This window comes from Xyrauchen texanus, unplaced genomic scaffold (genome assembly GCF_025860055.1).
Source record: "Xyrauchen texanus isolate HMW12.3.18 unplaced genomic scaffold, RBS_HiC_50CHRs HiC_scaffold_330, whole genome shotgun sequence".
Taxonomy (NCBI): Eukaryota; Metazoa; Chordata; class Actinopteri; order Cypriniformes; family Catostomidae; genus Xyrauchen; species Xyrauchen texanus.
In genome coordinates this window covers 175-13771 of record NW_026266298.1, presented here as the reverse complement: position 1 = coordinate 13771, position 13597 = coordinate 175, and the positions used below count along the sequence as shown (strand labels likewise).

The following is a 13597-nucleotide window of genomic DNA, read 5'->3' as shown; positions in this document are numbered from 1 at the left end:
CTCCTCCTGCTGTTCCTCATCTCGATCTCGTGAATATCAAACACTCGCCGTCTCCATATTGGAAGCAGAGATCAGAAAACACGGGGAAAAATGAAGAGGCTATTTTTAACGATCGGTTAAGTGTGCCGATGTCGGGTTTCTCCTCGCTAGCTTCGGGAGTTTAAATGCAATCGTTGATACGTTGCGAGGGGTATTTATTAGGTCTACATTTGCAGGTTTCATGGTCAGCTCGCTAAAGCTATCTGATTTTAGCAATCCAGACTCCGACTTGTAAGCCGTTCGGCGCAGGCGAAATTAATTTTTGTTATGCGCATCACTGTGTGCTAATTGATCAAATGTGCATCCGCGACGCATATTTTAATGCAACAAAACGCAAAGATTAGTGTTCGGGTGCAGTCCGTTCACCCACGCTAGCCCGAGCGACAGCAGTCTGCTTGGAGATCTGCCATTAACTCGACTTGACTAGCTTTTAGCACAATCTCAAACACGGACACGGCCAGAACTCGCTGGGAAAGGGAGCTAACATTTCGTTTCCATGGACAACACGTCCATAATAACGCAGGTTACGAACCCCAAGGAGGAGGAGATACTCTCGTCAAATGCTGAGAAAGGTGAGAGGTGTGTTTGGTGTTTAAGTTGCTCGCTGTGGCGCGTATTGTTAGCCTGAGCTTTACCCACCATTTTAAACGAGCGTGCTGCGAGCCTGCGGACGAGAAACATTTCTGGAATTGTATCAACAAAAGTAAAGATATGGACGGGTTTGTAGTTTGTTTCATGCTTTTATATCACCGTGTGTCTTTTTTAAAGACACAAGAGAGAATTTGAGAGTGCGTACTTTTAAAAAGCAACCGTTTTAAGTTCGGAATGTGAACTAGAATTGCCTGAAAGTTTGGGCTGCTTCAGTGCTTGTGTCACGCAGAATTCTGACGGAGACCAACATAAACGTGTTTCTTTTTCTGTCAGAATTGCAGCAGTGCTATGAACATGGCAATTGCAATTCTTTAAAATGTACCTATTAAATTTTTTGCTCTGTTTGAATAGCTTTGAAAACCAGTGGGGGTGAAATATCTAGTGATCGATATATATCGCCGATGCCGATTGATCGGCCGATGCATTTTCCCGTTTGGCCGATTTTTTTCTTTCTTGAGGGTGCCGGATATCTCCTGCTTGCATGTGAAACGACTGAGACTTGTAAACGACCAGTCATGGTTCGTTTTGTTGTTATATGCCATGTGTCACTACAATAATAGATCGGTGTGCATCACCATGTCATTTAAACGGTCTGCATATCAGAGCCACGGCAGATGCGTTTGAGCTCATAATGTTAAAGTTCTAGTCTGTTTTATTCTGCATCTCTCTCCTCAACAGTTCCCTGTAACTTTTAACTGCCTTGTCTAATGATAAAATGGCAAATATCAATAAAACTAATATCATACCATTTGCTAATACACATATCTCGTTTAAACAGATGCAATAAACCAACCTCACAAAACTTCAGCAGATCAAGCATCCTGTGGAGTGGTCATTTATTTACCTCTAAAGCATGTACTCCATCAGCCTCTCCTCAGCAGTTCCCTGTCACTTTTAACTTCATTATCAATGAAACTTATATTATATATTGTTTGCAAATATGCATATATCTTGTTTAAACGGATGTAATTCATAAACCTTCATTCTGTCAAATGCTAATCTAATATCTTCCTTGAAGCATGTATTCTATCAGCCAGAATAAAAAATATCAGGATCAAAAGTTCCTCTGATTCACAAATCATGATGTTCTGTGATCACAATCCAAGTAGGCGATCCAGGCTGTTTAAACTGTCAGGAGATTGCTGCTGCTCGCTGGATCCGCACGAGTGAGTGAGTGCAACAAAAGTCTATCTAGCAAGTCGGTCCGCTGTCGGCCATGTTTGTAATGCTCTCGGGAGGCTATTTCCAGTCATGACAGAGCAACTCCTATCTACTTTAATGGTGAAAGACTGAAATCTCCAAAACGGTTGGTCAAGATTACGATCAAAGGAAATATTTCAAATCAGCAGTAAAATCTGACAACACTGGTATCATTAATGTGCTTCTGTAGTTCAGAATTGGCAAAAATAATGCAATTTTCCTGCTTTTGTCTGTATCTGAAAGGTGATTTGGCTTTTTTACCTGTAAGGCTGGAATTCCTATCAACATCTGTTGACCATTGGCTGCAGTTGGCCGCTCCCATTCATTTTAACACAAGTGGCCTGTCTCTGCTAAATAATCTCTGGTGTAACTTCAAAGTAAAAGCACTTCATGTGTGCTATAAGTAAATGTCTTATTCACTATGTACTTTATGTACAATTGGTTTGATTCAGTATTTTTGGAGTAAATGCGATTGCTAACGTGGACATGCTATCCATGGTTGCAGGACTAAGTGTGTACTGTTTTTTTCCTCCTTCTACTAATTTCAGTCAAGTCAGCAGCAGCAGTAGTTAGGTTGGTGTGGTATTAAGTTGCTTACATTCTTTACTCAGCAGTCAGGTCAAAAATGGCTTTACATTGTCAGGTGGTTGATTAATTATTATCTGCACAAATTATTGTTTATTTTGTGAGACATTTAACTTAATGTTACATCCAGCAATGATGGCTCAGAGTGTATACCCCTAATGCAGAAATATACAGGATTGCAGTTTTTCCAGAATGGCCTCTGGCTACTCGGTTAAGGATGTCCGGCTCAGTGACATGCATTTGGATGGAGCACTTCCAGGGCTTAACCTTTGACCTTAGGTTCAAAGGAGTTGAGAAGCTTAATAGAAATAGTTCACCCAAAAATAAAAACTCTAATTTATTCACCCCATGCCATCCCAGATGTGTATGATTTTCTTTCTTCTGCAAGATTTTCAGAAGAGTATGTTGGCTGTGGGGAAGAAAACCTTGAAACTCAAAGGCACAATGAAGGCATCATAAAAGTAATCTGTAAGATTCGTGATGCATGCCCAGAGCGTTAGATAGTTGTAGAAAGTGTAATCTGGATTGAAATCTTGATTGCTTAGGAGACTGCTTATGTCAAGATTAATTGTAAAAAATGAGTTTTATATTTTGGTCTGTTCTCCCCCAAAACTTTTTGGATCGCTTCAGAAGGGATTGAAACACTGGAGTCACATGGATTATTTTTGTGCTGCCTTTATGTGCTTTTTGGAACTTTAACGTTTTGGTCACCATTCACTTGCATTGTAGGGACCTACAGAGCTAAGATATTCTTCTAAAAAGAAAGAAAGTCATACACATCTGGGATGGCATGAGGGTGAATAAATGATGAGAGAATTTTCATTTTTGGGTGAACTCTTCCTTTAAACAGTTGCCCTCAGAAAAGCACAGAATAAAGTTAGGCCTAAATCCTCAAAAAGGGTCCTTTTGCTGTATATGATCTATTAGGCAACATTTTAAATGCCTTTGTGCCCCAAAACTGCTAGAGCATATCATGATCTCATCCATCACTTGTCCAGGGTTCCTTCAGTAGTCATGTTTCCACTGTTGGGCCAAATGAGGGCTTGCCAGTGCGCGCCAGTTGTGTTCCCACTGTCACTTCCGGGGCTTCATTGTGCCTCCTTGGGGCCAATGGCTTTTGGCCCCTGATTACCTTTGGGCCAACTGGGGATTGAGGTGGGGACCACGTCAAAGGCAGAGTTTTGCAGAACTTGCCAAGTTAACAAAATTGTGGAAATGTTACAAATCCGTTAAAACGCACAAGGGACGAAGTGGTGCCCAGAGAAAGAACTTTCCATGTTTTGAGAACGTGGATGGTGTGTTAGGATATCGTCCCACTGTTAATGGAGAGACCACTCGGGACACCATGTCAGTTCCAGTTGGTGAGTTGTCAATGCTAACTTATCTTGCTAGCTAGATAATGTTTAAAAATTATATAAACTCAATATTCAAGATAACATGATACCTCAGCTTGAGCTTCCCTCTTGCTTATGAAATGGGTGGGGGGTGTGGCATTGGCACCAGGGCAGTGTATTAAAGGCGGGTTTTAGAGCAACGCTGTGGGGAAATTGGTCTGATGGTGGGAACGCAAATTGATTTTCGGCTCGAGGTCTAAGGCTATTGGCCCTGGCTGGCCAGTTGATAGCCCTGGCTCGCAGTGTCCCGATTGTGGAAAAGTGACTAATGTCTTTACAAGATGCAGCATTTGAATAATTGATATTAAGCCAGTTTGGATTAATTAGATTAATAGTATCAGAAGATTTTTAAAGGCAGCTAAAACTTGAGCTGTTGCTTGTGACTTGAGCTCAGATTGATATATCCTTTATCTGATAAATGAAGTGATAAATCTCGCAGGCCTGTTGCCTGTTAGGTTTCTTTTTTCCCATTCTGCCCACAAAGTGAAAGTCTCTCTAATTCATTGTGTTTTAAAGGGGTCATGACATACTCTCTTTTTTTATTTTAAATATTGTATTGTTTATCCTGAGGTCCACTTATAACAAAGTTTTTTTGCACCAAAACAGCCATATGATAATTTTCCGCCCTATGTCTGACATGCTCGGTATAGGCCTCAGTGTCTCCTTTAATCTGTTAAGTAAACACCCACTGTTCTGATTTGCTAACATTGTATAGCCATATACTCTATATTTGAAACTCAGTCAGAAGAGAATGAACCAGCTCCACATAAAGAAAAAACTAAATTTCAGGGTTTACACACAACATACCCCCAATACCATGCGATTTATATCAGACTGTTTACTCAAGTACAGCAGCACCACAAGCTTTAAATATCAAACAGTCATGACATGAAACATTCATTAATGGAATTGTTTACTTAGATTTTCCTGTTGGGTCCGATCAAAGTCTATTTACCAATTCAGTCCACTGGCCACCATCTTTGGAATGCTCTCGGGAAGCAATTTCCAGTCATGGAAGTGCAGCTCCTATCTGTTTGAATGGGGAAATGCCAAAATCTCTTAAACGGTTGGTCAAGATTATGATCAAAGAACATATTTCAAATCAGCAGTAAAATCTGACAACACTGGAATCATAAACTGCATCTTTCCCTCAGATTAGGCTAAAACAACTTATCTTTGGCTTGTATAGCTAATGCACATGCATGTTCTCAAGTTGATTGACAGGTGAGGTCTGTATTTAGAAGGTGATTGGCTCTTCTAACTCTAAGGCGGGATTTCTTTTCTACATCCATTGACTGTTGGGTGTTCCAATTACTCCTATTCATTTTAATAGAATTGCCCCATCTCTGCTTAATAGCCTCTGTCCAATAGTGTTTTTAATTGCCACATGTTTCAGTCACTGTTCCTTTGAAATGCCTGACTCCTGTTGCGACTGGTTTACATGCAATCTGCACTGATATGAGCCAAAAGAAAATATAATATAGGCTGATGTGAGCCGAGCACACACAAATAAATGCTGAATGTGCTGAAAACCTATAATACAATCCACAGTTAAACAGATATGTTTTTTTTTTGACACACAAACATAATCCAATGTACGGTGAAAGATGATGCACGCACATATCGCTTTTGTAGCCCTCCCAGTTGCGGTGAGCAGTGAGATGGCAAACAGAGAGAGCAGATTAATCATGACCCCGTTAAAAGCAACGTGAGATGCATGATAACAGTCATGACAGTTCGTCTATTGCATGTTTATGGAAAAAAGTATTTAAAAATGCTCCTGATGGTGACAAGTATGTGTCCTGTTTAAGTCCTGTGTGCAGGAATATTAGACCAGTCTGTCTTGTTCTCTCCTGTTCATCTTTCTTGGTGCGATAATTAAAAAATCACGTGCTGATGTATTTATTCATCCTTGTGACGTCACAAATTAGGGAAAACCCAAACAAGCCTTTTTTGCAGCTTTAAATAAATGCTCTCTTTGTACTGAGGTCGGTTTTGAGTTCTGTTCAAAAAGGAAACATTTATTCCTTATGTAATAAACCCTTTAAGAAGATGAGGACCAAGAGTGTCTGGACATTGCTGAGTTGCTAAACTGAGTGCTAAACAGTCAAATTGATATACACAGAAATTCCTATGGAAATAGGTTATTTTACAACTAATTGCAAATTTGTTGCTTTTGTTTTAATTTTGGGTGCTTATATTTGTAAATAAACGGATAGAAAAAGACACAAGCAAAGATCAACATACCTGTAAACATAAACGGATTAAGCCTTTCTTGTTTTGTGTGCAGTTCTCTATTTTGGCATCGCAAAGTGACTCATTTTGACGGGCTACTCTAGTTGACTTTGTCATCAAGATCAGTGTAGAATATGGATGCAAAGTAGGGCTGGGTGATAAAACGTTATCGATATTTATCATGATAAAGAAAATCCATGAAAAGCTTTTGAGGAAATTGATATTTACTGCGTGTGGCTAAAACAAGCAGTTCGGCTTTCTCAGGCTGCGTTTCCACTGGAGCGGACGAAATCCGCTCAAAGGCACTCACAACACTAGGACAGAGCTTGCTCCGCACCGCTGCCAATCCTATGATCCACCTTGCGAGCATGATGCTCTGCTTTCATAGTAATTAATTGAAAAAACTCAGCTTTGCTCACAACGTGCCAGTGGTAACATAGGGTCAGACTAGATGAGCTTGCTAATGCTAGCTGCCTTGCTAACAATTAGGTTATGTCAGACACCGGATTGATTCCATCCGAACCGCAAGACTTTGACAACGGTTGCGCCCTCTCATCATCTTTAGTGAAGAGCGCGACAGAACAACAGTGATGTGGACAACCGCTCTGATCTTTCTGCGCTGTAATCTTGAATAGTGTTCTCTAGCAAAAAACATTGAAAAATAATTTATGCTCTGTCCCGCTCCGCATGCGTTACCTCTTTTCCCTGCATGTGACACGAGGTGCCGCACAAGTTAACGTGGTTTCAAAGCACCTTTTAGACCATAACGTTTTTCCCTTCTACATGTATCTTTATTAATCAGCATGTTACGAGCCTTTAATACTAAACAAATACATTTCTGTTCTAATTTTGTGAAAATTATTTAGATGTCTGGAATGGATTAAAAGGAAAGACTAAAATTACTAGTTGGTAGACTAGTCTCTCACTTCAATGAAAATATACAAATGTTTTTTTGATTTTTTTTAATTTTCAAAATTTTCTCTCGGGACACCCCTGAACCCACATTCAGCATCATTCCACAGTTACAAGGGCTTCTATGCCCCATACTTGGGTATCTGAATCTAAAGAAATATAAAAAATATTTCATTTTAATGTAAAAATATTCCAACAAATACTGGACTGCTGTCACTATGCTTCAGAACAAACAGATGATCTTTTAACATTCATTTTCAATTGATAAACTATTAAATATTTTGGTAAAATATCCCGCAGACCCCACTGCTTTGGCTGTCTCTGGACCCCCTGTGCAGTACATTTTGTAGAGTGAATTTTTTCTTCTGTCAACTTTGGGTAAAAAAATAAAAAAATAGAGTGCAATATGTAAATGTTTATTATGATAAATATCAATATCAAACAACATGAAAAAGATTATCATGATAACAATTTTGGCCATATCGCCCAGCCCTAATGCAAAGTTTTTATAAACCCCAAACCAGGATGCTTTACATGGTTCCTGACACCTCAACTCCACCCATATTCTTGACCGAAGCCAAGCTGCTTAATTGAAAATCATGCTAGACAGTGAGCAAGACAAAGGTGACTGCGGCAACTGGCTAGGAGTGTGTGTCTCCCCAAATGTTCGCTGCTGTAGGGAAAGCCACAATACTCTGTATTGTTGTTGCTGTCATGAAGCGTTCCATTCAACTTGGAGAGTCTGAATTTCCACCTTTCAACTGGGGAAAGTGCAACAGAATGACACATTATGTCGGTCTTTCTAACTTGGACACTCACGCAGAAATCTTCAACTCCCATTTCGTCGAAATGCAGGTGTGTTACGTCACACAAACATTTCGGCACCCAGGGCTGGGAGGTTTACAGTCAGTGACAAACATTCACTTTTATTTAATAATATTCATTGAGTCAAAGTTCTTACATTAAATGATAATAAAAAGTGTTTAGTAAACATTTTGCAGAGACAGGTGTTCAAAACATTTAATTACACTCTCTTTTGTTTATCGTAACAATAGCATTGCAGCTTCTTATATCAGTTTGGTTGCTAGGAGACGTCTCTGACAATCAAATGTACCCCTCAATCACAAGGGATTCCCTTTGTGTTTAGTTGTCAGGTAGTTGTCACTGAATTTCGAATTAAGTGAGAAGTGACATCATGCATGATCACTATCGTTCATCGTTTTCATGATCGAAAATTGATGTCGATCACACATCTAATACTCATGCACTCGTGCCCATCCCTAATAACATTTCATTTATAATGTCCCTTTTGCTTACATATAAAAGAAATTCTCTCCAAGCTAATGCTGTTAATTATACAGGGGACATTCTAACTAGGTACATTACAAAAATGTATTAATTTCAGTAATTATATGTGATAAGTTTTTAGTTATTTTGGTCACATTTTGGCTTTTTAAAATGAACAAATCCATGTATTCAATCAATAAATAAGATATTATATTTCATATATTATTTGTTACATGTTTGTTTAATTTGATAATTTGTACTATTTACAAGTATTTACATTGATTTCTTGAAAATGTGCTAAAAGTGGTACTGTCTCTAACAGAACTGGCATTTCTTTAAAGAAAGTCTGTAGATGAGCGCATGTTAACAAGAGAGGATTCAAATGGCTTTATCTCATCTGTGCCATATTGATGAGAATTAAAGAATATAATTTTTTTTTTTGTGCATTTTATCAACAACTGACTGAAGAGAACCGAAAGGTGTTAAGAGACATTAATCAATGACAAGTGTGTCTCGTGGATCTCGTCTTTGACACATTTTACACAGAACAACTTTTACTCTCAACACAGAGTGAAAGGATCTCGCTGCTGAATACTTCACCACTAAACGACACAATTACTGGTGAGTGAAATGTAAATGTTTACCAGACAGTCGCCAATATACATTTTAGTCGCATAGCGAAATTATGTGAGTGATCTCCTCCCATTGTAGTGGAGTGATTGCGTATAGAGTAAAAGCTCGATCTTGGGATTTAAGAATCGCTATCGAGATCATTCAAATGAAGATTGCGATGCATCAGAAAATCTATATTTCTACCCACCCCTAAGTATTACTGCCTGACTGTACACCATCCCAAGTTTTAATGCGGGAAGAAAGCATCAATGGATATATAGAAAATTGGCTGCTTGGGACAACAGTCAGCTGAATGCAATGATTGTACAATTAGACTCAAGTATTTCATAGAGCTTTGTAATAAGGCATTAGATTTTATTCTAAATTATTTAGAAAAATGTTGCAGCCATACTTTCTTATTATTTAAAGTGCAAGGTGTGAGATGTTCAACTGTTGGACTACATGAGGAACATTACAGGGGCGGGAGAGGAATGCGGGGCTCTCATAGGTTGTTTGTTTCGTAAGCTGCTCCTCGTCTTTTTGTGCCCCTCCTCTCCTCTCTTCCCTCTCTCCCTCAAACATTCCCCCACTCCTACTTGTCTCTGCATCTGTACTTGTCACTGAAGCTTCAGGAACGAGGGAAAATAGACTCTGTCCCTTAAAATGGAGCAAGAGATAGCAGCCAATGAGCACAGGGACTGGGGTTTAGGAGCCTAAAGAGGAAAGGGTGTGGTTTGTGAGTGGGGTCTAGTTTCATTTTTTTTCCCTTCTTGTCACTATTTTTAAAGGGCCTTCTCTTGCTGTTGACCTCAGTGTTAACATTAAAAGCCTTTGCCATGGCACTGGAATGAAGACCGATTATTATTAGTGTCTGTGTGAATGAGGAGAGGAGAAATGCTTGGGGCTTCGATGTTCCCTCATTATGTGCAGTGCAGGTTTAGAGTACCCCAGATCATTATGTAGCCTTTCCATAATAAATCGTAATAGTTCAGATAGTTCAGACCTTTAATTAAACATGCCATCTGACATTAACATCCTGCACTTGGAGAAAGGCATTTCCTGAAAGGGCATTTGGACATTACCACTACCGCCGAGTCTTCTAAAACCTTATTACCGAATATAAGACATTTTAATAAAGAATTTTTCTAGCGAGCCTCATGTTATTTAGATATTCCTATTACAAAACACCTACAGCATACCTTATTTAACTTCTACAGTGTATATACAATTTATAATGTGTTCTCTGTTTTTTGTGTGTCTTATTTTACACAGACGTTCGACAGCTGGTTTAGACTAAAATTCCAATACAACATTTAACGTGCTTCAAGTGGATTTAGGCATCAAAACATGATTATCAGATTTCCATAGTCATTGAAAACCTGGAAATTAGTGGTCAACCGGAATATCGCAGAGGGCAATAAATCAGCTGATATTATGACGTTATTTAATTATCGGCATCAGCCATAAAAATGTCTTGTTTGGCCGATTTGTTTTAAAATTTAATTATTATTATTCTTTTCTTTTTTTTCTTCTCTGGGGCGTAGAAAATCACCTACAAAGCAGCTAAGACGTGTACGTCACGGTTAGTTTTGTTGTTACATGCATCGTGCTGCTACGATAATAGACCGGTGTGCAACACAGTGTCATTTTAATGGGCCGGATATCAGAGCAGCGGCAGACGCGTTTGAGCTCATTATGTTAGGGTGGTTTCACATATGGTATGTTTGGTGGGGCACGTGGTGAGTTGTGCATGGATGCCACGGAGAATAGCGTGAAGCCTTCACTCGAACCATGTCTCCCCGTTAATGCGCTCAAGCAATGTGATAAGATGCATGGATTGTCTCAGAGGCAACTGAGATTCGTCCTCCGCCACCCAGATTGAGGTGAGTCACTATGCCACCACGAGGACATAGAGCATATTGGGAATTGGGCATTCCAAATTGGGGAGAAATAAAAAAGTGTATATATGCTTAAGACAGATATACCTACACATTAAGTAGTAAATTATTTATATTTGCAATCATATAATAAAATGGGGCTCTATGATTACTTTTAAGGCTTTAAAAATATTGAATTTTTCATTTAAAATTATGGCACAGGGATAGAATTACATAAAGTAATATTTTATATGTATTACATTATATATTACAACACCACCAATTATATTACATTATGCAATAGTAATAATGTATACTGTATTTCTGTCCTAAATTCTTCAATCTCTCACGTTTATGTTTAGGCTTTCAGATAAAACCTACAAGCCCTAATTTCGCTTGATGGAAAACATTTTAAATTCTATGTGCATTTGAAAATATATTTCTATACCCATCATCTCGAGAGTAATGGAGCAAGCAAGCGTCTCCTCCTGCGTGTCATTTACACTATGTGTAAATAAAATTAAAGTGAAACTATAAAAACCCTTGCTTGTGTTTTCGTGGGAGTTTGGCGCGAACATCCGTAGATGGTACAGCCATCAGAGCATTTTAAATCGGTTCATCTTATCGTGCTGCTCTGCATGTGGCCAGTCTGTTCATTTTTAGTTCAGCTATAATGCACCTTTTCTTTAAAAAACGATTTTTAGTGTGTTAAAATGGCCTCCAAACCTTTTCTGTGTAAAGTTAAATGAAATTTTACAGCTGCATTGCCATGACGACTTAACACTGCAGACCCTGTAATCGTGGTGAACAACTCTAAAAACTATAATTTTTTAACAACCTTACAGCTCAAATAATACCCATGTTTTAACTTGCAATGGAAACCCACCAAGAAATGGCCCATTCACTTCCATTAAGTGCCTCACTGTAACCTCAATTTTTGCTTTGTTTTTTAAAGCAATTAAAATAATTATTTGTGGTAATCAACATTATGCCACAAATTTTGTCAGTTGAAATTAACTTGTATTGAACTGTAATATTCCTTCATTACTTTTGTACAAGGTATGAAATAGTAGGAACTGTCAAATGTGAATTAGATGAAGGGGGTATTTACACTTGTTTGACATGTTCTCTGTTCTCTTTTTAGTTTCGCTGTCCAACTGCAGTCTGAAGAAGAAGAGGACTCGCAGAATCTTCAGCTCATTGTTCTGCTGTCTGAGGAGTTACGATGCCGAGCCACCCACCACCCCCAACAACAGCAGCCCTCTTCCCCCACCTGTGGAGGAAAACGGAGCTCCACCAAAGGTGAGACATGCCAAACATGCCCCATAACAGCACTCCTCTTCTATCAGGAAAGCGATTACAGCAGGATCAACTGTGCTTATTGATCAAGAGTCTTTGGTGTCTGTTTGCTACCACTGCTTTAGCATCTAGTTGAAATCAAGCTCTCTGTTAAAGGGATAGTTCACCCAAAAATGAAATTTCTGTCATAATTTACTCTTTTGTGGTTTCAAACCTGTATGACTGACTGACTGACTTCCATGAAACACAAAAGGAGATGTTAGGCAGAATGACAATCTCAGTCACTGTTCACTTTTATTGCATCTTTTTTCCAATGAAAGAGAATAGTGACTGAGATTGTCATTCTGCCTAACATCTCCTTTTGTAGTTCGTGGAATAAAGTAGGTCATATGGGTTTGGAACAGAGTGAGGCTCAGTAAATTACAGAATTGTCATTTCTGGATTAACTATTCCTTTGAATGTAATTCATCACAACACTCTTTCTTTGTGTAGACTGTATCACATTTGTCTGAATTAATGTCCATTTGCCTTGTGTTCAGCACCTCATTTCTTCTGTTTCTTTCCTCTTGTCTTCATCGCTCATGTCCCAGTGTGACCAGGTTGAGGTCATCCCTATCCCCAGTGTATGTATGACTCCTCTTCACTCCCTCTGTCTGTGCTCTCGCATGCCACATGGAGCATCCCTTCATTGTACTGTACACTGATATCTTTTGAAGCAGATCTTTGGACAGTCAGTACGTTCACATGCACTGGAAAAGTTTTATTTCAATCAAACTAAAACAAAATTTGTCTTTTTAAAATGTTATTAAAATTCTTTAGTCCATCTGAAATTGTACCAGTACGATTTTTACGGGGTTGGACCAAATTGCGATTGTAGCTCTATTTTGTCCAGCATGCATGGGGCCCTATGAAATTAATTGAATTTTTTCCCAAATTCTGTTTTCCCTTTTATTTTCTCTGAATTCTGGATTTAAATTTTATGAAATTTTATCATTAAAAATACTGTCACATAAAATTAATTTGTAGAATTTTAACAAAATGAAAACAGAACAGTTACTTTTTAACACGGCATTGCATTATTTGTTGTTAAATTTAAGAGTGTTAAGTGATATTAAAGCTGCACTATGTAACTGTGCTCTCTAGCGACATCTGTGGTTGAAGCAGTTTGCGGAAGAATACGTCACGTCAGTCGTGATTCGGCACTGCTCTTCTGGCGAATGAATCTCCCAATTTGAGCTTAACCTGGACATCGACTGTGTGTGATCATGACTGGAGCCGGAGTCATAACGTGCTATTTTCATGTTGATATTAATTTATATGATTAAACATTTTAAATGGAAGTATTACTTGCTTTGAAGATAAACAACACTCTTATTTACATAATTGAATGAATTTTATCACACTGATCTCACAGCACTTTTAAATAAAGAACAGGGGACTCTCCTCAGCCATCACCAGTAGACCTTAATATGACAATTTAAGTGTTTCATCTGTTATTAATGTTTG

General features: G+C 38.6%; 1 protein-coding gene across 1 annotated transcript; it reads left to right on the top strand.

Moving 5' to 3' along the window:
- Window positions 1-21: 21 nt before the first annotated feature.
- On the top strand, window positions 22-12714 carry LOC127642055 (CTD small phosphatase-like protein; the record flags this gene model as incomplete). The annotated part of the gene is made up of 3 exons (XM_052124792.1): window positions 22-611; window positions 11937-12094; window positions 12682-12714. Coding segments are annotated over exons 1-3 (267 nt in total), but the record flags the coding sequence as incomplete, so codon positions are not given.
- Between the last annotated feature and the right edge of the window lie 883 nt (window positions 12715-13597).